Source organism: Uloborus diversus, chromosome 5, assembly GCF_026930045.1.
Source record: "Uloborus diversus isolate 005 chromosome 5, Udiv.v.3.1, whole genome shotgun sequence".
NCBI lineage: Eukaryota > Metazoa > Arthropoda > Arachnida > Araneae > Uloboridae > Uloborus > Uloborus diversus.
Genome location: NC_072735.1, coordinates 74,535,667 through 74,559,933, shown reverse-complemented (window position 1 = coordinate 74,559,933; position 24,267 = coordinate 74,535,667). Strand labels below are relative to the sequence as shown.

Below are 24,267 nucleotides of genomic sequence, written 5' to 3'. Positions count from 1 at the left end.
GAGCCAGAGTTGCTCTGATTTGTAGCCCCGACTTCATAATAAGCGCCATCTGAAAAATATCTAATGCCAAAAGAGCGATTGCGTGCCAAAACGTGACAACTTCCCAGCCAAACAAGTCACCTGACCTGGGAAACATTGGATCCCAAGCTTATTTCACTGAGACATTTGCTATGGCTCCCTCCATTAGTATTCCTTCTCAATAATCCACCCCTTTGCTCATTACCTCTTCCAAGGGCTGTTCCAAGTGATCACAACCCTACATAAGTAATAGTTTTCCTTAATTTCCAGGTTAGCATGAGATTTGAATAGCTTCAAACAATGACCCATTGTCCTGCTTTCCGTGCAAAAATTTAATCCATTAACATCTTTCATTTTGATGAATTTAAACAACTGAATCATGTCTCCTCTGACTCTCCTTTGCTCCAGGCTATTCATTGACATTCGACAATGAATTAAATGAACATTCAAGATAACTTTCATGCAAAAGATCTCAAAATTCATACATTCATTTCTAAAATGGAGTATTTCTATTTATATCTTAAGATGTACTCATTGAGTTCAAAACTTCAAAAAGCAATTAATTTGATCTTATCAATTTTTTTAGTAAACCAAATGATAATTTTAACTACAGTGTACACTGGTTAATTGAATCAGATGTTTTAATGAATCAAATTGTCAGAAACAATAAAATTCAGCTTTATTGAATCAGCCGCTCAATGGAATCAAAATTGCTTAGAACAAATGTGATTCAAGCGGCGGCCACTGTATGTATTTTTTCAATGTCGGAAAAATTAGGACAGATACCAGCTAATACCAATTACCAAAAAAAAAAAAAAGATTAAATCCAGACCAAAGTGAAGGAAAACTTATGATGACTTGATATAAAAACTCAACAGCACTTTCATTAGAAACATTTTCTTTTTTTTTCAATTAAGCAACAGGAGCATATTTTTAAAACTTTATTTAAAAGCCATATTCTGTATTACAAAATATAATACAATAAAAATAATAAATTTTTGAAACAAATATGAGACATAAAATCTTGAATTTAGTCAAACAATTGTGTGGGAAAAGAATTTTTTTGCAAAGGTGTACTATGATATTAAAATCTCAACTAAAAAACTAGCCAGGGTGAGAGTTTCAAAAACAATCACGACGGAAAGATTTTTAATAAAGGGGTGTATCCCAAATTTAGCATTTAAGGAAACAAAAGTATTGAATACAGAACTTCATACATAAAAAGTAATAACTTATTATTCAACAAAATGTTTTGAACTAGAAATAAAAATAAATAAACACAATGAAGAATTATGACAAGTGCTTGAGAAATAAAATTGTTGCAAATTATCGCACTTCAAGAATAATTCATTTTTCATGATTAGATAATGAAAAGTTTTTCTTTCAATATAATCTTATAATACAAATAAAAAATGCTTATTATTTGTCTGATTTTTTTCGATATTACACACAAATACTGATTGTTTATTAGTTTTTACCTTTATCTTTTTCAATCTCAAATTTTTTTAGACTGAAATCCATCAAAAGATTGAAAATTTCCACTCTTGAAAACTATCTAGAAAACCTCAATCCTCAACAAATTAGGGAGACTGACTATTACACCCTACTTAGCAGGTTGTCATTTTTAGCAGAATTGTCTGGAATGGTCATTTGCCGTTATAGAAATTTATGTATTTGGGCTACAGTGGGGGTGATTTTTCTTGTCGTTTAGATATTATTTACAACAAGTATATACCCTTTAAATCACCCTTCGGAAAAACTTAAAATAATTTCTGAGGGTGCGTTCCCCGAAATCAACTGGTGACTATCCTCAGCGTTCTATGATCTAACGGTCAATCACAATTTAAGTTGGTTGATTGAAGCATGTGATATTTTGAACCAATAATAAGTTTTTTTTTTCCCCTGTGTGTTAGTTGGCTGAAGTCATTAGCTGTCATGTGATCAATCAACCGGTAGTTACCAGGTGAGGTCGGCGAATATAGCTCCCAACACAGTAAAACTTGATGCGCTATGTTTTTTTTTTTTTTTAATTGCTTATTGTTCTCAAGGAATTTTGGAATATTCGGACTCCAAGGGAGTGAGTGATCTGCCTGGAATTCTTCCTAGCTGGGGATCTGAGAAATTTCAGAATAGAATATTATTCACTTGCCAGAAAAGCAAACTTTCTACACTAAGTTAAAAGCAAGATACTGCTTAGAATATCCCACAAAACCAGCAAAGGAATATAAGCAGCCTCTCTTATAAAGAATTAATAAACTTTTTTAAATCTGCACTGCCTAATATACTGAGGAAGTTGCAAACTTTAGATCACTTATTTATTTACTCTTTGTAATGTAATTTAAGTTAATTGTAGAAAGAATTTTTTTTTAAATGAACTTGAAGATTAGTCTTGTTTGCTTGAGATTTTATCTAATTACTTACACTGTAGTTAGGCCCGTTGTTTTGGATTATTGGGGGGGGGGGATGCATAACTTAATGCAAATTTTCTCAGAAAACAGTATAAACTATGTCCACCTAGATAAAACTTTTTTTTACTGAAGTGGGTGGGGGGAGACCCCTGTAAATGATTCCCTATACATATATACATAGTTCCAGACAGTAAGTGATGAAGACAAAATCTAGATGGTGAAATAAGCTTTTTAGAAACAAGTTTATAATGAGTACTGTAGTTAGAGAGGCAAAAATATATTGGGGAATGCACCTTTATAAAGAGTAGATGTTATGGTTGATGAATTTATGTAAGGCTAAAAAATATCAGTTTAGATTACATTGCATAGCAAAAACCACCGTCAAATGGTTCTCATATATTGTTTGATTCTTATGTAAAATGATCCCCAGAATCCTAAGATGAGCAGTTTTCCCACATCAAGCCCCACTTTTAGATATGGTGTCCCATATTTTTTTTTTTTTTTCAGCTTTCAACAGTGTCATAGTTTTTATTCTGAGGAGAATGGAGTATTATAATTAGCCATTAACTCTTCTGAGGGGCTAGGGTGGTGCGAAGTTCAAAAGCATGAACATTTGGACCATGTCGGGAGAATCATGGGGGAATTCCCCAACTTTCACTTATTTTAAGCATAAAACCAGAGTATAGGACTCACTCCTATGAGCCCCGTGTCCGAAATTGTTTTTAAACAATATTGGCAGCATTGTATTTTGCATAAGCACTGTCGCATCCCAGATTTTCATTTAAGAACCTTCCTGTATGATTCAACTTGAATTCAGATATAACTAAGATTAAAATGAACTTCAGTATATTTAATGAATATTTCTAGGGATACACTGCTGCTATTGTTTTTCACTATATCAAAATGAAACCAGTGCACCCCCTGAAATCTACCTTATAAGTATACTTAAGTTCATTTTCAATCATAATTATATTGGGGAATGTAAGTTGAATGAAACAGAAAGATTCTTTTACTGAAGATTTATGAAACAACTGACTGTGCTAAACTATTTTAGAGAAATACCCCCATGAGTCTCAAAACTTGCTCTAAATGTTTATACTTTTGAACTTAGCACTTCTCTATCAACTCAAAAGAGTGTTAATGGCTCCTTTTCCCTTCAAATAAAAATAAAGGCTATGAAACTGTCAAAAACTGAAAAATTTGGGTGTACCATATCCAAAAAGTGTTACATGATGTGGTGAAAACAGTAGTTATTAATAAGCAAAGGAGTAGACAGTTTTAAGAGGGCCACTGATCTTCACTGGGGATTGTAAATTGACTAGGACCAGTCTAGCTGGGCCCAGAGCCTGTTGCTGGTCGTCACTTTTGTATTTGTATTTGAATCATGCAGACCCATCATTTAGGGAGGTCAAGTGCTCCCAACCCCCCTTCCTGGTTTGGAACAATAATTTTTTTTGCATAAACTGGCATGTTTTTGTTGTTTTCTGATAAAATTTGCATTGCTTGCAGAAAAAGTTTGAAATGCCAGGTTCAGGGGATCATTTTGCACAATGATCAGCAATAATTATGTTGGAAGCATTTTGAAAGGTTTCTTTTTTTTTTTTTTTTTTTTGCTATTCAATGTTACTTGTACCAGGTTTAATTTAAGCAGCAGACCTTATATTTTTTTATTAAAAGTTAGTTTGAAACCAATTTACCCCTAATATTTCAGGTAACTGTTCCCCTCAACTGTGACACCAAATAGAAGCATAAAACAGTGGAAACAATCATAGAACTACAACAAAAGCATAGCATAAAAATAATTATTAGACTTTTTGCTTTAATCATAATTCATAGCAGGATTCAAATTGAAATTGCCTTGAGTACACAAAGCTGCTTTTGCAGGCACAATATTTCTTGCACTTGCTTTTCTATCATTTTATAGCTATGCCAATTTGAGGTATCTGATCAAAAATCATTGGACCTAATTGTTAAAATACATGAAGTAAAATTGTATGAAAGCCATGTGCCAAAATATAATAGTTTGGTACATTTTCGTTTTAGGTATTTTTCTGCAGTATATTTTTAATCATGGCAATTTTTAATTTAATTTATTGTCCCTATGCTTAGACAAAGTTACTCATTGGGCAATATTGTACATCGTATAGTCTTTTCAATGGATTTCTACATAAGACAAGTCTTGAAACAAGACTGAGAAATCCATTAAAATAAAAATTAATTAATAGAAGCTTTCAAGAATAAAATAATCCTTTCAATAAAAAAAAGCAATAAAAATCATGAAAAACCATTATTAAAAATTTGCTAAATTTTGAAATCTATATCAACATTAAAACAACTGATAATAGTCGTTAATAAACATTAAAAGTTCCATAGAGAAAAAGGAGCAAGATGCAGCGACGTAGTAAATGTAAGATTTCAATATTCGCCAAGGCTTGAAGTAAACAAGTCGACAAGCCACGTGACATAACAGAAAAGTACTAATATTTTTTAAGAAGCATCTTGTAAATTTTAAAATTTAAATGGCTATTTACAAACAGTTGTTTAAAAGTTGCAATTGCAAGCAACAATTATTCTTTCACTCATTTCATTGAGTTGTAGTAATTTTTTTTGTCAGTGTAATTAAAGGTATTCTACGTTTTGGTGTAATTTTTGTTGGAGAAGGCTGCTTTTGGCTGTCGATCTTTTCAGGTTTAGGACTGCAAGTCACATTTTCAGGTTTAAGACTGGAAGTCACATTTTCAGACTTAGGATTGCTAGTCGCATGCACCTGTGGATCGACATCCATGGGAATTTCTTCATCTTGAGACAGCTCTAATTTCCAATCATTTTCTTGCATTTCAATGTTTGCACTATCTTCCTTTTCCAGATCATTAAAGGAAGAAACGGCATCCTCACTGCATTCAGTTTGGAATTCTTTTTTTGCTGAAACAATCTCTTCAGTTTTGAAGTCTTTTGAATGGTCAGAGAAGTTTAACTGAAGCTTGCATTTAGGTGTGCTTTTAGTCGATTGTTTTTCCGAGTTTGATTCTAAACAAATAATTTCTACTGAATTAGAATTGTCCTCCTCAGTTTCCATTTTAGTTCCATCTCCTTTTGAAACCTCTATTTTTGGTACAGTTTTATCTAAATATTTTTTTTCTGAAAGAACTCCTTGCTGTTTTGATGAATGTTCACTTATTTTATTTGAATTATCTTCATCACAAACAGTTACATTTGAAGCTTCAAGTTTATTTTTTTCAGCAACATCACCACTTTTCTTGATGATTGGTCTATCTTTTGGTGACATGAAAAAGCTTTTAATTGTACACATTTTTGGTGTTTTCTTTCCAGATTTTGGAGTCACTGTTGTAACTTTTGGTGACGCTTTATCTTTAGGGTTCAGAATATTTACAGAGATGACTTCTACAGAAGATTGCTCCTTATGCTTAGGAGTATTACATGCAGCTTCTAAATTATCTTTAACTGTAGAATCTTTCGCATTATCTTTTAAACTGACATTATCAGTTTCCATCTTTTCTTTGCATGGGGGTGCATCTTTTTTACTTTTGGGATCTTCTATTAAAAGAGGCTTATCTTCCTTGGCACTTTCTACAACAACAGGAACTACTGGTGGCACATATTTTTCTCCCAATTCTTCTGGAGTGAATATTAAGAAAGAACAATATCCATCGGTTGATGAAGCAACAAGTGTCAAACCATCTGGTGACCAAGTCATATCAGTCAAATGTGTATAATGAATGTTAGATACAAAAGCAAATGGAGGCAGTTGTTCAGTGTCATACAGTAAAATTGAGTCGCATGCAGCTACAGCAAACACCATCCTGTATGGCAAATCAATCATTGGTTTATTTTCTTTGTTTTCAGATTTTTCATGACGCAATTTATACAAGAAAGGGTTACAGCGAACTGCAACCGTATATTTATCCCCAGATGGTAGATGGAAGGCAGGTTTGTTGAAGATATGCCTAGAGAATACATAAGTTGTATTAGTACATTTATCACCTTTATCAACAATTCCTGATGGGACAATTAAAAGTTCGCCATCAGGAGTAAAGCATAACCTTCTAAAATAAGATTTAAGTGTGTCATCGTAGAATAGCCTGGCTTTAAAGTTGCCTTTTTCAGTTGAAACATGCCAAGGAGCTTTCTGTACTTTGTAAACAGTTTTCTTGTAGTTGATATTATAAATCCTTAATGATCTATCTGATCCAATTGATGCAATAAACTGGTTTTTAGGATCCCAAGCAACACCTTGGACATAGCCTTTGCAGTCGGGCAGCATGTGAAGCTTCTGATATTTTTGCATATCCCAAATGATAGCAGAGTTGTCCATGGAAGCCGACACCATGTAATTACCATCCGAAGACCAGGACAGATCATATATGTCTTCTAAATGCCCTCGGAGCAGCTTCAGAGGGTACCAGTCTTCTTTGTTGACAATTTCTTCATCTTTTGAAGTTTCTGATTGTTCACGCTCTTTTAACTGCCACACAAACATAGCACCTTCATCATCACCGGAAGCTAGTAACTCGCCATTAGGAGAAAATCGAACGACATTTACTGATTTATTATGACGATATAGATCTGATGCACACTCTACTTTGATTGTTTTATTTTCGTTATAGGTGACAAACCATATCAATACGTGACAATCGGTACCTCCACTTGCTAGACGAAATGAATTTCCATCAATTGGCTGAAAATCTATGCTTAAGACTGGATCTCTACTGTGCCAAGAAATTTGCGGAATTTGACATTTCATTGTAAATGGCTATCTATTCTTACACACTCACAGTTCTTAAATGTCCAAAGTGGAGGTACTTTAAAATACAACTAAAACTGACGTAAAGAAAATTCTGCTTCCCGCTCCCGCGTAAAATAGTATTGCCATGTATATTTCAATAAATTCTTTGATTTTCAATGTTTCCAGCATTTTTAGTCTGATGATCAAAGAAATGCAGCAAGGAAAAAGTTCTTCAAGAATTAGAATTGTAAAAGTAGTTTTTTGTACATTTAATTGAGCTTTGAATGACTAAATTCTTGAAATATTTTCTTAAGCACGTCTATCATATGATGGACAGTACCGCTTGTAGCGCTCTCTAGTTTCTCCACTTTTCAGTGATTGTTAAGGCAGGTGCGAATTCTGCTTCGTGTCATGTGGGTCAGGGTCATGTGTTCTTATTTGTGTACAAATTTGAGTTTGTTACATTCCGGTTAATGATTATATATTTTTCTGTCTTCATCATCACAATGATATTCGTCCTTGGGGTCGGATGGCTTTGATAAAATGACTCGGATCCATTGTTATTTTGGTTATTATAAAGAAATGATTTGTATAAAAGAACTGAAAAAAAGGTTTCATTTGTCCTGTCCCTGCTGTCATTTCCCATGAACAAAATTTTAAACTGTGATATAAGCGGCATTTACTAGTGTTAGAATTCTTTGTTTAGTTATTTGTACTGAATCTTTTGTTAAAAAGTAATTTGCTTTTGAATTTTTTGTTAATTATGTAAAACTTTTATAGATGATTTGGTATTAGGTTTATTAAATTTTGAAAATTGATTGTACCTTGTAGAAATTTTGAAATAGTAATTTTATTCTGTGAAATTACTCATCAATATAACTTTTTCATCTTGATCATCAATGCTAATTTGGAAGTTTTGATAGTGATTGATGGTTTTGCTTTTTCGAAAAAAGAAACACTTTCAATATTTCTGTTCAGAGGCAACATGACCATCTGTTCCCAAAGCGAAACTTTTTTCAACTCTTTGCTCGTGCATAATTTTGTTATCTTTTAGAGCCCCCCCCCCCTTTTCCATTCTAATTTGAGAAACCGTGCAATGTTTTAACTTCATATAAAGTCATATAATACTGCAGAAAGTAATTGATTTTTAAGGCAAAAGCAGCATGACAATTAGATAATTTTGTATTCACATGAACAGTATGAATCATGCACAATTAATTATGGTTCCCACGTTCCTAAAAGATATCTAAGTACTCTAATGATACTTAATGAAAGTTATCTACTCAAATGATAAATTTTGTGTAACTTTACTATTGCTTATTGCTGTATAATTGGTTTTCTGAAAGACATTCTTTTTATCTTTAAATATTAATCTGGAAATGTTCATTTTATTTTTTAATATTTTTTTAGAATTCTTTGCCGAATGAACAATGGGTACCTTGACAGACAGTAATGCGAATGACGAAGTGAAAATTTCCAATAAAATTTCGAACAAAACTGATAAGCTTTCTTCATCAGTGTATGTGATATTTCTTGTGTTAATAGTCGATCTTCTTGGCTTTACTGTTATCCTACCTCTTCTACCTTCAATATTTGATTATTATGCTTCCAATGAAAATGTAAGTAGCTGTACCTCAGATATAAATAATTTTTTGTGTAGTTAACATCTGTTCTATGGAATTTTTATGTATGTGCTTAAAATTTGCTGCTTTTTGTTTGTAGAATTGTTTACTTTTTCATATGTTTAACTAATAAAGTCTTTTTGCATCATTACATTATTCAAATTAGTAGTTTTGCCTGCAGAGTAATGTACTGCTGTGGGAAGATAAAAAGGCAATATCAGCAAATTTTTAATTTTTTTGCGTTTTTATCATTTATTGTACTTTAGCTTTAATATACAAGCTAGCTTATTTGGCTTCCCCTGAATATAAAGCAAGAGAAATAGGGTCAAATTCCAAATTTTCACTACTGTTAATATGGAATTTGAAATGCTCAAAGATCTCAAAAAGTCATTTCTGTGGATATTGCCCTTTACCTTTTCAGCGGTGGTTAGATGCTGATTTCTTATATTCAAGTTTGTTGCTTCTAACCTAGCCCAAGTTGGCTCATTACGTCAGGTTAGATGAGCGACCGTGTCCTATGATGATGCCCTGGAGTAGCTATTCAACTTAGATGCTCTTGGTTAAACTATTTTCCTAGAGCAATTGTCATTGTAAAAGCCCAGATTCCTGCACCTGGTAGGAAACTGGATGTCAAGATTCTTAAATGCTATTAGGAATGATATGTTGAAGATTAGATTAAAGTAGTCTAGTACAACAGCTGATTGTTCAAAAGAACAGGGTACCTTGTATACAAAATACATATTATCAACATTTGACTAACATATACCATGAAAATATGATTGTTTGATGGGAAGGGGGTTTAGTGCATTAAGTTGTTTTTATAATATTTAAGTGGTTATCAAACAAATATCTAATCTCATTATATGGATTTTAGGGTATCATTAAGTGATTTCTTTAAAATGGAGTTTATTTTTCTTCTGTTTTAAGGATCATTTGTACCATTGGATGGAAAAGAAGATCTATTATTTTCAAGATTTATTTGGCTCTCCTAACGTATTTAATACAGTTCTTTTTGGAGGTGAGTATTATAGTTCAATATACATCATTTTGACTCATAAATTCAATTGTTAACAATATTAGCATAAGTTATGCTTTTTCAGTCTTATTATTTAAAAATCTATCATCTACAAAAATCAGCACTGCAAGGAAAAATGCAAACTATGGGTGTACTCCTGACACTGAGGTACACATGGAGCTTAGACTCATATACAAACTTGTAGTCTAGAACAGAATTTCTCAACCTTTCTGGACCCAAGGACCAGCAAGAGCTTTTGATCGTTTCTTTCTTTTTTGTGTAGGGAAATTTTTTTAATGTGAAAGAGCAAAAATCTCAGGTCAAATTGTGCAGCGATTGGCACTGGACCACCAGTTGAGAATTGTTAGTCTAGAACACTCAAATGAGCAGCGGACTTTTGCCTCCAGCTCAGCTATGAACATTATCAACTGATGAGCCCAAAAACAAGGGCGAAACTGAGGTCTGAATGTTTTCACTGGGTTGTCAGTGTATGCTTGTAGTTACCTTAACCTTGGCTATGGGCTCAAATTTACAACTTATAATAAAATATTTATTATAAGTGCTTAGTATAAGTACATTTCAGTAGCAATGTTTCAAATGAATGCAAGGGGGAGGTTTTACCGACTACCAAATGGCACGACATTGAAGGTCACGGATCTAGACAAAATTCTAGATTTAAATCAATTTTCCCTATGTATGAACCCAGGTAAAAGCAATTTGACTGAATTGGTCTTAGTTTGGTTGCAAGGAGGGTCCAAGGTTGCTAGTTTGACTCCGAAAATCCACTGGAGTTTCCTTTAAAATTAACCTTTTTATCTTTACTTATTTTTTTTTCTTTTTTGCTATTATATAGCAATATGTGCCAATTGCTTGCATTTACTTCAGAATAAATTATGTTAAATATTGTTTTTTTTATATATAATTTACTCATGCATTTAAACTGGTTATTGTTCTTAGTTTAAATGTCAAAATATTTGCAATGTCAGTGCAATGACAGAAAAAAAGAACTCTTGCAGTACTTTTTTAATGCAAAATTAATTGTCATTTAGGTCATTCTCAGAAAAAGCAGGAATTTTGCTGCTGATTTTTAAAAAAAATAAAAATTTTTCTAATATGTTAAATATTTAAGATTAAGTTAGATCTGTCCTAAAGTAATAATGCTATTGTTGTGGTTCAGATCAAGCAAGCAAATATTTTAATTTTTTTAAATTACTTTGTCTGTGCCGCATCTATGGACAAACTGTGTCCACAGATGTGATGTCCATGGATGTGATAAAAGCAACCATTTTCTACATTTAAGAACATGTGCCTTTGAAGTTTTGACTTGAAAGTTGAAAAACAAATACAGTGAAGCACCGTTTATACATTTTTGAAGGGACTAAGGGACTGTATGAAAAAGCGTACAAACGAAAAAACGTATAATAGGTATAGGTTAATGTATATTAGACTTTGTGCAGGGACCAATTTTAAAAACGTATAATTGATAAAAACATATAAAAGAGAAACATATAAACGGCGCTTCACTGTATTTTATATTTAATATTATCAATTCTTTGAATTATTGTACTATCTTACCTGGTTATTTTAAATCTGCATGAGCCAAAGATGTGACTAGTTGATCTTTCCTTTTTATAAATCAACGGCAAAAAATTTTAATAAACTCACAGAAATCTCAAAGAAAGCTTCTGTGACTGTCCTACTAGACAAAATGGTTTCTTGAGAGTTGATCCTTCAACCAATACAGTTTGGTGCTGCAACCTGAAAGAATTTATTGGCACTTTCTTTTCTGTCCACAGATGTAACTATAGCTCTGGTTATAAGCATTAAATTTGCAATTAAATAAATATGAAAATTAAGTTTAACTTTAAATTTTTGAGAAGTATGCTAAATGTGTACTTGATCGAAAATGTAGCTTAAATAGCTAATTTCTTATATTCAGTAAATTACCACCCATTAGCCAGGGCTGAAGCAGAAATACTAATATAGAATTCTATATTAGCTACCAGTTTGTTTCGCACTCTTAGCTTCCTTAAGAGGTTTTCCTCAGTCACTTTCCTATGCCGGGCTGATGAGTGCTAATAAGCACGAAATTGCAGTCCTCGGCTGGAAATGACTGAGCTGGCGGTGTATTTCACGAGCTAATTTCTTGTTAGGTGCATGAAATATAAAATATGGAAACAAAAAATGATAAATTGTTACAGGCGATGGATGTGATAAATCACATTCTGTGGCCAAAATTTAAACAATAAATAAAGCATTTTTTTCTCATTTAGCAACTTCAATATATTCCATTAGTTGTATTAAAGTTTTATTCACTTGAATTATATTCTATACTTTTATTCTTTATAGTAAAAACCAGAAACACAAATTTCTGATTTTTCTAAAAATGACCCATTTAAAACATTTATCCCAGCAAATCAAAAAAAAAAAAAAAAATAGTGGCTTAAAATATAGCATAGTGAGTGCTGAAAATTTGTTTTCCAAACATAAGAGGGCAAGAAAAGTGATGGACTTCACAAATTTCGACAAATAAACCTGATGGGAGAGTAGAAAAATTATGAATTTAAAAACTTAAAAATAAGTTTTAATATTTTAGAGCTAAAATAAATTACAGAATGTAAACCAATAAAATAAATATTTTATCAAATACAATATTTATTAGTCTTTTTAAAAAATGTTAATTCCAAAGGAAATGCCATTGCCTTTCATGAGCCAATCTTGCAACTTTAAGACCCTTTGCAGCTGAATTCCTATGCAGTCAAACCTGGGGTTGTACCTTGGGCAAATTGGCCTAAATTCAGAATCTCTTAAAGTTGTGCCGTCTGGTAGGGAGGGTAAAATAAGCTTTCGGAATTTTTCCCCGCCCATCAAAATAATGTTATGCTTTGCAAATTACGTATGTCAAAGCTAGACTAACGTCACATTAAAACTACTTTGCAGGAGAGCGAAAAATCGATTGTCTGGTTCATACAAAAGTTGGTACTCATGCTCTTATAAAACTGGTAAATAATTATAGAAGTAATATTTTTGTAGAATTACATTGTTATGGTTCAGTGCAGAATTAGAATCTATATACAATACAATGACAACCCAAAATCCCCATTTTTAAATTTGGTTCATTCTAGTTTGATGTACAGAATTACTTATTGATCAGATTTTGCAAGTACATTTTAATTTTCATTGCTTTTGTAATGTATTCTCCTATGAAAAATGAAATTGTATAAATATGCTATTGACATTATTAATTTAATTCTACAGTAGAGCAGAAATGAATGACATGAATGTGTTTAAAGTTTTCATTAAAATTCTTATTTCTATCCCGAAGCACTTTATTTTTTCAATCTTGAAAACGTTTTCTGTTTTCACAGGCTAGGAATAAACTTTTAATGTACTTTATTTTTATTGTTATTTGTCATTTAAAATATTTGTCTAATACCAAAATTTATGTTAGACTATTTTAAAATTTACTGTCTTGAATGCTAGCTTTGGAGCAGGGTGGCAAGACGTTGACCTCATACACTTTTGCTCCCATGTTCTCACAATCTAAGTGGCCGGGGATACGAAAATCCCCCTTTTCGAGATACAGAAAATTGGCAGTGCAAAAGTCTTTTATTTATGCAGCAAATGAAAGATCCCTTGAGTATTTGTTTGCTTTTGAATACTCTCAGCAAAAAGAAGTCCCTAATGTTTGATCCCAGGTGCCCTCATCTGATGTTAAACTGAACATCAAAATTCTCTGCCATTAACATCTGCCTTAATGGTGGCACCTGAAAGACTGGATGCCATATTGAGGGATTGCATAAATCTGCAAAAGGCTAAGGCCTCTAAGGCAACCCAATTATAAAGGGGAGAAAATTGTCTTGAGTTCTATGAATTTAATTTTTTAAACTAATTAATCAATCAATTTATTTATTTGCAGGTTTCTTGGGATCTGTTTTTTCTGGTTTGCAGTTTCTTGTATCACCAGTTTTTGGAGCTTTGTCTGATGTCTATGGACGAAAAGGAATTCTTCTTCTGTCCATGGTGCTTTAACTTTAGCATTACTTGTAACATTTTTAGTTATAATTTTGAGCTTTAAATAATTCACTGTATGTTCTTTATAATATTGTTCAGTCACTGTTTTAAGCTTTTCTAAACCAGACTAATCTTGCAATTATGAAAAATTACTCTTTCAATAGGAGCAAGGAAATAGCTTACCAGAGGCTGTTGTTACTTGCAATGGAGTGAATCAAGTTTGGAGTTCTCTTGATCTTCATTTAAGATTGATAAATTGAATAGGGCGAAGACTTGTAGGCATAGAGCTTGTTGCTAAATCACTTTTGTATTTGCATTGCTTGTTTTTGTTTGAAAGATAGTATAACTTTGTCATTTGGGATGCTATAAACAAAATTAATAGTTGCTTGTCATTAAATTTTATAAATCAATGCACATGGTTGCAAGTCTCCATCAATATGACGAAATTTCGTCTAAAGACAGAAGCAGGGGGAAAAAAATTTCATACGTAAATGTGCATCTACCTAATGATTGGAGGAATAATTTGAAGATTACTCAATATATTTAGGTAAGGTAAACACACCAGTAGTGGTCAGTGCTTCAGACTGCTTCAGTAGTGGCCACTGCAAAGTTTGTACAGTAAAACCCCTCTTAACGGACACCCCTCTTATGCCGACAATTTTTAATTCCCCGATTCTAAGGCTAATAACATTATTAAACCCTATTCTGCTTTATTGCAAACAAAAAAATTGTTCCCTTAGTGTCTGCATTTGAGGGATTTCACTGTATTTGAAAAAATAAAATTCCAGGTTTCTCAATGGATTTCAACGTGGAGAAGGTATTACCTCCTGTACGTATGATGCACTTTTGAATCCATTGAGAGACCTGGAGTCCTATTTTTCCAAATATAAACCTTGAAGTGACTACTGCTGAAGCACTGGTCACTACTGGTGGGTTTACCTTACATGGTACGTAAAGGTTGATGCTGCAGAATGAACCTCTGATACCTGCATTTAACAAAGTTCTTCAATGTATAGACAGGCCATTCATTTAGGGGATGTCATGGCTGACTTTGAGTTATCAATGTATTTATATATAAGGAGGCATGATTTTTGCTCTTTTTTGGTATATTTTACATTGAGTAAATACCCTTTGCCTCCCCCCCCCCCTTATAATTTTCTTTTGAAGTGTCATTTAAATACACTGATTTTTTCAATATGTTCAAATTATTTAACGACTTTCAAAGGACCACAAAAAATCTTCCTTAAGTAGAAAGCATCCTTGAATAGAATGCTTTTAACGCTGTAGTGGACCATCTGGGACCGTGAAAAGCCGTCCTTAAATAGAGCGTCGTTAAACAGAGAGCCAAATGTATATTGAATCAGGGATGAAAATCTTCCACGGATCAGCGATTTTCCGCTTTTTGAATTTTTTCTTTTTTTTCTGAAGTTTTTAGGTTTTAAAAACTAATTTTATCTGTCGCGTCATCGGTGAAACGATATAAGGAGATATCAGAACTGTTGACTAACTAACGATGATGATACAATGTCGTTTACGATACAAAAAGCGGGAATTGTCATAATGCCGCGTACATACGATATCGTCACAATGCCACAAAATCAATGTAGGAAAATATCGTTGTTAAGAAATAACGGCACAGTATCGTTTACACCATCGATGCCAGGGATGAAAATCTTCGGCGGATTTGAGATTTTCCTTTTTTTTTTCCATTTCCTGGCCGAAGTTTTTCAAGCGATCAATCTCCCTTCCCCCCCCCCCCCCCGCCATAATATTTGCTATTTCACGTGTTCTTTCTAAGGTAGGTAGAAGAAAGGAACTTAGTTTCCTGAGTGGGGAGAGGGAAAGGCTGGAATATGACCTAGCAGTCGTCAGCGTTTACGCATTTTCGAAATCCGATTGCATCCACTTCCGTAAACACTCGCTCATTTCTGTCTAGTATGCCATCGTACCACTCAGACCTTTACAACTTTTTGTAGACTATTATTTTCAACCCTTCTTGTATTTTATATTTTGCTGAAGACTTGTATGCTTATTGTTTTACCACGCCCATTTCACCCGACCTGCCCATCAGTATTTTTTGCTGAGGCAATCGTTCTTTCTTGGGTAGAAAGAAGGAAGTAACTTGCTGTTGGTGGGGAAATGCTGGAGAGTGACGGTGCAATCGTTAGATGTAGCTTTTGAAATCTGATTACATCCGCTTCTTTAACCATACTCTCATTTTTATCTGCTATGCCATTCTACTGCTTAGACATTAAAACCTTTTTGTAGACTATTATTTTCAACCCTTATTATATATATATATATTTCCTGAAGACTGCCATGCCCATTCAAGCCAACATCATTTGTCAGATTAGTTTCATTGCTTACCAGAGATATAGCTCTTGAAGATTTTACTGAAATCTAATTTATTTTAATTACATTGTGCTATTTTATTATGACATGCATGTAAATATAGGAAATTAAAGATGCATATACTCTCCAAACATGACATAGTGTTTAAAGCTGTTTTATTAATTTTAAAGTAATTATTTTTATGCTAATGCTTAAGATGACCATCAAAGCTCAGAAACAATTTTAGATTGGTTTTTATTTATTTTTTTTTTTTTAATTGATTTTTATACATTCTATCCAGCTGCTCTACAAAACTTCAAAATGCTTCTCAAAATCACCACAAATGCTCCTGAAATTGTTTCTCCAAGGTTGGCAACACTGATAATCTAATGTCATTTTGTAATTATGGTGTCTAATGATTCAGCTTGTATTGAATGTTTAATTATATGGAAGTTTTATATAGCATTTGACGTCATATTATAAAGCTTTAATTCATCTAATTTGTGGACTGTGGGAAATAGAAAATGAATTTTAAAAAAATTGAAATATCTGTTAAAATCTTAAATAAATGCAAGCTTTTTTAAATATATATTCTTCTAGCATTTCTACAAGTAAGAAATAATGAAACTTTTTTTTTTCTATTAATATTTAAAAGACAGAGTAAAATCAATATATATGTGTATAGTTTTCGCATAATATTTTTGAAAAGATCCAAATTTTAAGCTGCGCATTTTTTTTCCCTTTTTTGACTTTGAGCTGTTTCCATCCCTGATAGATATATCCATATCAGAGTGGTTCAAAAAAGTTTTTTTCAGCTAAAGTCTAGGACACCCCCCTATTTTTTTTTAGACTTACTTATAGTATTATGCTGCAAAAGTTTTAGCTTCTTACTCAAATGTTAAGAGGATGCTCAATGACCCATTAATTTAACATAAACTGTAGCATAGAAAATGCCACAAGTTTAGAAACATTTAATTTCCCCAGCTGTTTTTTTTTTTTTTTTTTGTGAACATTTAGTTTATTGCTAATGTATATTATAATATGTAGCACTGTTTTTTTAGTTCAATGTATTTTTTTAACCCCTCCCCTCCCCCTCTCTGTACTTATGAAGTTTGGGGGAGGGGGTTGAGCACCCTCTTTCAGTTGAAATAGGAAGCTAAGATTATTCCAGCATATTACTATTCTTAAGTCTAAAAATATTGAGGGGGTGTCCTGTTATCTAGGAGAAACTTATTTTTTTACATGTATTTTTTAACCACCCTAATCCACATTGAAGCATTCTTTCTTACTGCCAAATTTGAATATGGCCTCCAGAGGTGAAAATGTTTCCCACCTCAGGTCTTATACTTTATAATTCAACTAGCTGCATTGCCCAGCTTTGCACAGTTCACCTCAAAAATAAAAGTTATGTCAAGTGATGCATGTTCAACACTTCAATTAGAGAGGGGGGGGGGGAACTAAAATTTCCCATCCAAACAATCATTCTTAAAGAAAGAGAAAGTCAAATCAAAAATTCCCAAACAAATTAAACGCAACTTTCCTCATTATCTTCTGCTGGCGGTAAAAAAGAAAGAAGATAAATTGCCATACACATATATATATATACATACATATATACACATATTCTTTGTTTTATTCATATAGTTATAACACCACTATAGAATGGGATCGGATAGTGATGTTATGTCCGAGTTTGACTGTACATGTAATTATGTGTTTTTTATTTCAGTTTGGAATTGTGTGCTCTCATGCTATTTGGTGGCTTTGCAGATTATTTTTACTTGTTTGTGTTGGCCCGTATTGTGGGAGGTTTGAGTAGAGCTAACATTTCTCTCTGCACTGCCATTGTAACAGACCTCTGTCCTGAAAAATCTAGAGGGAAAGGCATGGTAAATTATAAATATAGTTTTATTGAAAATGAAATGTGCATGGTTTTATGTTATTGTTTATCTAAAAAGTAGAAAAGGAGCTGTAGTATAATTCTAAAATGTATTTGGCTTATGAATATAAATTTGCTTACATTTGTACATGCCTTTAATGCTTCACTTTCATTTTTAAACTGAATTTCAGCCATAATATCTTTAAAAAATTCTTGAAAAAAAATTCAAATTTTAGCTTTTGTGATTTGAAAATGCAAATTTAATATTAACTTTAAATAAATACAGTCAATTTGCATTAGCTCTAAATCAGATAACTCGAATATTGCTATAACTTGAAGTTTTTATCAAGTCCCGATCCCTTTGTCTTTTATTCCATGCTAATTATTCTCAATATCTCGAAGTTAACTTCCTTTAACTCAAAGGTTTTTTTTAAAAGATGCCTCGCAATTTATTTCGGAATAATGAAAAAAAGAAAGAAAGAAAAAAAGAATCAAGTGACTATGAGAGAACAATTCATCCACCTTCACTTGCAATTCCTGCACATTAGATTTCTAAAGCAAGGAAAACACCTGTTGAGCCAATGTGCAATAAAAGAGTTACATGTGCCGAAATGAGTATAGCTTGTTTTCTTTTGTTGTACTGTACTGTTTACATTTAGACATGTTGCCGGACTAGGAATCTGCTTTTAAGCTGTCAAGTTGTCAACTCAACTGATTGTTCTTTTATTCAAACTCTGACCTAAGTTAGGATGCATTCTCCTACATTCTTTAGTTCCATCATTTGCTGATAAATTCCTAAGAGAAAATGAGAGAGAGATTTGGCTTCATTATTAAAGATGTTTAAGCGAAAGCTAAAAACCTTAGATTTAGAAGGTAAAGTAAATCTTATTTATGACATTGAAAGGAATCCAACAATCAAAAAGAAAGATTCTTCAACGACCGCACGAATCCATGAATCCAAATTTGAAACGAATGAGAATGTGCTCCTTTTCTGAAGTAGAATCAGCTCAATTCAAATGGTTCCAGCAATATCGAAATCAAGACCATTCCATTCCTATAAGCAGATCTTTGCTGTGTGAGAAAGCAACAAATTTTGCTATATTACTGAACATAGAAAATTTCCACTCCAGTGCTGGATGGCTGGCAAAGTTAAAGACCAGACACAACTTCATCTTCAGAACTCTTCAGAGAGAGACTACATATTGTGCGAAAAGGCTTTTAAGTTCTCTAAATTTGTCTGTTATATGTACATATTAGTTAAAATATTTTTTGGTTTTTAATATTAAAATATCTAAAATCGAAACTAGCGGTAAGTCGAACTTCCAATAAGTCAAAAGTTTTTTGTTGGTCCCTTTAGATTTGAGTTATCGCGAATTGTCTGTATTATCATTTTCAATAGCTTTGAAATACTTGACATTATTGTGTATACATTTTCTTTAGGCATTTATTGGTATTGCATTTTCTATTGGTTTCATTGTGGGGCCTGTCATAGGAGCAATCTTTAGCTCAAGGAAGAGCTTATACTTTCTTCCTGCCTGCTTCGCTCTTTCAATGTCTTTGCTGGATGTGTTTTTAGTTTTGTTTTTCTTTCAAGAATCTCTTTCACCTGATAAAAGGGTAAGTTTGATGCATTGTTACTTATGTGCATTAGTATGTACTATTTCACTGTTTGTGAGCTGTCCATAAAAGTGACAATTTATTTTTTCAACGAATTTGACCCCCCCCCCCCCTTCCCCCTGTGTCACTTTTACCTTGCTCCATCTCCCTTTGTCAATCTGTCATGCTGTTTTTCATAAGAGAATTGTCATTAAAAATGATTGATGTCACACTTATCCCCCCTCTCCCTTGTTACAAGTTTTTGCAGACAGCCACTATTATGTATTTCTCTCGGTGTAATCAAGTTGAAAATGTGCAACAGTTTAGAATTTAGAATACAATTCAGGCAGTGAGAAGTAAAGGGATGTAAGTGCCAAAACTAAAAATTTGGAGATAACCAGTACAAATGGTAGGCGAACCTCTCCTCTGTCTTGGGACCAGAGATAGTACTAGTAGCCCTGGTAGATGCTGTTATACAGCATGGTTTAGAAAAACTTTTTAATAGAAGCCTACCTAGGACCGGAACTTTAAATATGTTTTACTCAAAACTTGAAAATGTCCACTTACATCTCTCTGCTTCTCACTGCCTTAGTTTGGTCTCAGTTCTTATTAAGAAAGATAAATAATGTAACAATTAGTAGCATATTTAATAAGAAAGCTGGGGAAGAACATTTATTTGAAAGTTATAAAAAAATACATAAATAAATAAATTATATTCTCCTTTGTCTTTTCTAGGAAATTTAAAGGAATTAATAGATGACTTTATAAATGTAATACAAAGTATGGCATTTACAAAATTAATTGTGTGCTTTAGCATGTTAAACTGAAAACTTTTTGTCAATAGAAAATGTCTTCTACAATATTAGGAAAACTGTAAACATTTTCTTTTCTTTTTTTATTGCTAGGCTGCAAGCATTGGTCAAGGACTTTCTGATGCTTATCAGTTTATTAGTCCACCATCCTTATTCTCATTCAGCCCTGTTCTTAATATCCAACCTAAAGGTATGCTGTTCTATATTTTCTTCATTATTTTATCTTAATCTTAAAACACCTCTTTTTACAGTACTGTATTTTATCTGAAGGAATGTCAGTTCAATTCATCATGTGGCCCTTTTGTTTTAGCACATAAATTTCAGTGTTATTTGTAGCCCTCGAGAGAGGATACATTGCTCGAAATATGTGCTGAGAAGATAAAATAATTTGCATTGGTTTATTTCATGTGTATCGGATATTTAGATTTCAAAAGTATAGAAAGAGATTATGTATTTTTGCTTACATCAGTGGTCACCAAACTTGAGAGGCTACTGAGCAACCCTGCCGATTTAAAGTAATATGGTAAGCTTCCCCCCCCCTCCCTCCAATAAAAATAAAAATCATTTTAAATTTTAATCTGATTTCATATTCCAGGTAATGCAAGTGTGCTGCTATGTTAACAGTTATTGTCTTTTCATGCTTGTATTTGATTCATTTTATATTTTATATGAAAGTCAAAAAAACTTTTTTAATTTCTTTTTGACTTGCTTGCTATCTTATATAATTAAAAAAGGAACTTATGTATCTATGTATGTACCTATGTATCTATGTAGTCATCTATATCCGAGTTTCTTCTCCGAAAGACAGTGAACTGACCATCGAACCAGGTATCGATGGATTTGTAATCTTCCCATCCTTATGTTGGCTATTTAACTTTATCCTCCGATTATAATTAACAGAGTTATCAATTCAAAACTTAATTATGACACTTTCTTCAAATTATTATTCAGTTCATCACAACTTTCCGCAGCAATGCTTTTATTAAAATTTATAACATGAAGAAAATCATTGAGACGAAAGATCTGTTGCCATTTTTGTTTCTTGAATATGAACAAGTAAAATTCTTACTTTTATTTTAAAGGCTTCTCCTGTAATCGGGGGATTTAAAATGTTTACGTTTTGGTTATTTTTCCGCAATCAGCCGCAAAATTTTACTGTTTTTATTTCTTCCCAAGCCTAAGTGTTGAATACACGTCACTTGACATAACTTTTATTTTTGAGGTAGACCGTGCAAACCCAGGCGATGCAGCTAGTTTAATGTAAACTAGCCACCTGCGTCACCAGCCTCGGCGCCTCAAACAATATGCCTACAGTGGGTTAGTGTACAACTCTTCTTCCGAAGTACAGCTCCTTTGACGCTGTACTTCCCTTTGCTTCGCTTTTCCAAAAGAAATTAAAATGACGTTTTTGTTAAGTAAATTAAATTCTTTCAAAGCATAGAAAAACTTATTGCATCAAAAAACACATCGCCTGCATTTGTACATCAATAAACAGTGTATTCATTTTTTTCGCGGCACAGCTCTAGAATCATTCGATTCTGAACTATTTAATAACTTCCACTTTAAGCAGAAAAAGGAGAGAAAAAGAAAAACCTTCGCTTACTTGCACTTGGCTGCTTGCCAGAATGACAGGGAATATTATAAGGGAAAGTGTTCCGAAAAAAGGGAAAATTGTTCGCAAGAAGAGCCGCCAGTAGAAAGAGTTAGAGTTTTATTCGTTTTTATTCAATATCTCTGCTAATTAAAGTTGCGCAGATATGCCACATAGCTAAACATGTAGTCAAGAAAATTAAATATATCAATACCTGGTCTGATGCTCAGTTTTCTTCGTTCACCATGAGTAGCGATGACATAGTTAGTATTAGCATATCAACTGTCAATCAATGGTGACAAATGAATATGGATGTTATAAAAAACAGCAGATAATGTAATGTTTATGCTATATTAACTACTTGAACATAGCTACAAGCTACCGAAAACTTCATGATAAGTTGCTAGTAGCTCAGGATCAATGCTTCAGCAAACTCTGTCTTGTATGATAGAAATTGCTTTTTTTTTTTTTTCATTTTTAGAAAAATTAAATGCAAAAGAATGGAGAATGCATTCAGTTTTTTCTTGCATGCCATTGGTTTAAAAATTCTGAAGCCTTTTAATGTAATGCATTTTGATATGGTATTTAATAAAGCTGCTATACATACAGGCCGGCGCATCAGCTTAAGGTTAGCCAATTTGCATTGGATTTTTCATTGTTGCGGAACTAGCATTACCAGAGCATAGTTTCGGGTTTTGCCAATTTATTTAACAAACAATTCACATGCTGATAATACAGTAAACTACTGATTATCTGCAAGTGGATTATACATCAAGCGGATTGTCCGCAAGTAAATCAACAATGTTTTATTTAATTTTTTTTTTCTTTGTGCTTCCTACATCGTACATACACTTGTTCTTTATTGATGTTAAGTTCTGCAAAAATATAAACATTTTTACTGCACTGTAGAAATGTTCACTGTTTAAAGAAGTATTATTCATCAATACAGCTAAGTTTTTGAGGAAGGATAATTTTTACCTTATTTGTCCCTCATTTTAGCCTTTTTGGGGTTTATCCGCAATTTTTATTATCAGCACCACTTGTGCCACCCAATTCCGCAGATAATCAGGATCATTTTTGAAGGAAATACTTAAAATGGTATGAGCTTTGAAAAAAAAAAGTTTACTTACTCTGTATTTAATTTAATGTCATGTATATATTCTTTTGATGTGTTTGTTTTTTTCCCCCAGAAAAGAAGGTTTTACAGCAAATTGGTGTTATTTATTTCTTGTTCCTTTTTATTTATTCTGGACTGGAATATTCTCTGAGCTTTTTAACGCACATTCGTTTTGAATTTACAAGGTAAGTGTCTGAAAATCAATTGCTCTTGTTTGTATATACTAAACATTAGTGACATTTTGCTTGTACAAAGTGATCTTGCAAAATGTTTAGCATCACCGCTGTTAGGCCACCATATAATTAATATATTGTGGCTAATGTTTATAACTGATGTTAGTAATATGACAATTAAATATGGAATGAGCATAGTGATACATTGTTATACTATTGCATTCAACTATTGCTCTTTGTGAACAGGTTGCAAATTAGTGAAAAGTACTTGCGTTATTTTATTTTTAAAATCTTTTGTGTTGAACTATGGTATTTTACAATGATTAAGTTGCTGTTTCTTTTTCTTTTTTTGGATAGCATTTTTAACTTTATAAATTTTGGTTAAACAAAAGATATGACAAATAAATAAAATGCATTTTCAATTCAAATAGTAACCAGAAAAGCTTTTTTCTTGTTTGTTTGTTTTAAAAACCAGAACCTTTTTATTATTATTATTATTAATATTATTCAGGAATGTTGCACCACATAAAAGTGGATCCCCAAATTTGAACCTTGTTTTTAAGAATCCTTGATTCACATGCAAGTATACCTGTATGCATACAAGAATGAAATTTTTCAACCAAAAATCACTGTAATAGTATATTCTAATTGTGGTTTTAACTGTAGTATTTTGGTTCAAAAACAGAAAGAAAAAGTGACCATTTAAATAAAAAAAATATTTTACTTAGATGAAAGTGATTGATTAATTACAGGTTTTGATACAATTTTGAAACTCTAGAAACGTAAAACATTTTTTTTATTTTAAATCTAAAAGAAAGAAATACAATCATTTGTATTTTTGACACAAGTCATTATGAAGGTATTAATATTAGTTTCATTCTATATTTTAATTATCTTAGTATATATATTTCTTCTGTGCATGTGTTTGTAATCATAAGGCTTTTTAA

General features: G+C 32.4%; 2 protein-coding genes across 2 annotated transcripts in view; one reads left to right on the top strand and one right to left on the bottom strand.

Moving 5' to 3' along the window:
- Nucleotides 1-5,010: 5,010 nt before the first annotated feature.
- Nucleotides 5,011-7,188, bottom strand: LOC129222973 (chromatin assembly factor 1 subunit B-like). Its single transcript, XM_054857536.1, has one exon. The coding sequence runs from the start codon at nt 7,186-7,188 to the stop codon at nt 5,011-5,013; it is 2,178 nt and encodes a 725-aa protein (XP_054713511.1).
- Nucleotides 7,189-7,597: 409 nt separating this feature from the next.
- LOC129223441 (major facilitator superfamily domain-containing protein 10-like) overlaps nt 7,598-24,267 on the top strand; it is a 38,970-nt gene continuing 22,300 nt past the window's right edge. Inside the window, 9 exon segments of the mRNA XM_054858055.1 lie at nt 7,598-7,904; nt 8,581-8,789; nt 9,720-9,810; nt 13,727-13,830; nt 17,882-17,923; nt 17,925-18,041; nt 19,472-19,648; nt 20,533-20,629; nt 23,221-23,332. Coding sequence (XP_054714030.1) covers nt 8,601-8,789; nt 9,720-9,810; nt 13,727-13,830; nt 17,882-17,923; nt 17,925-18,041; nt 19,472-19,648; nt 20,533-20,629; nt 23,221-23,332 — 929 coding nt within the window. The 5' untranslated portion in view covers nt 7,598-7,904; nt 8,581-8,600.

Excerpts from the sequence above, each read along its gene's own strand:
- LOC129222973 (XM_054857536.1), bottom strand. The coding sequence starts at position 7,188 with ATGAAATGTCAAATTCCGCAAATTTCTTGGCACAGTAGAGATCCAGTC.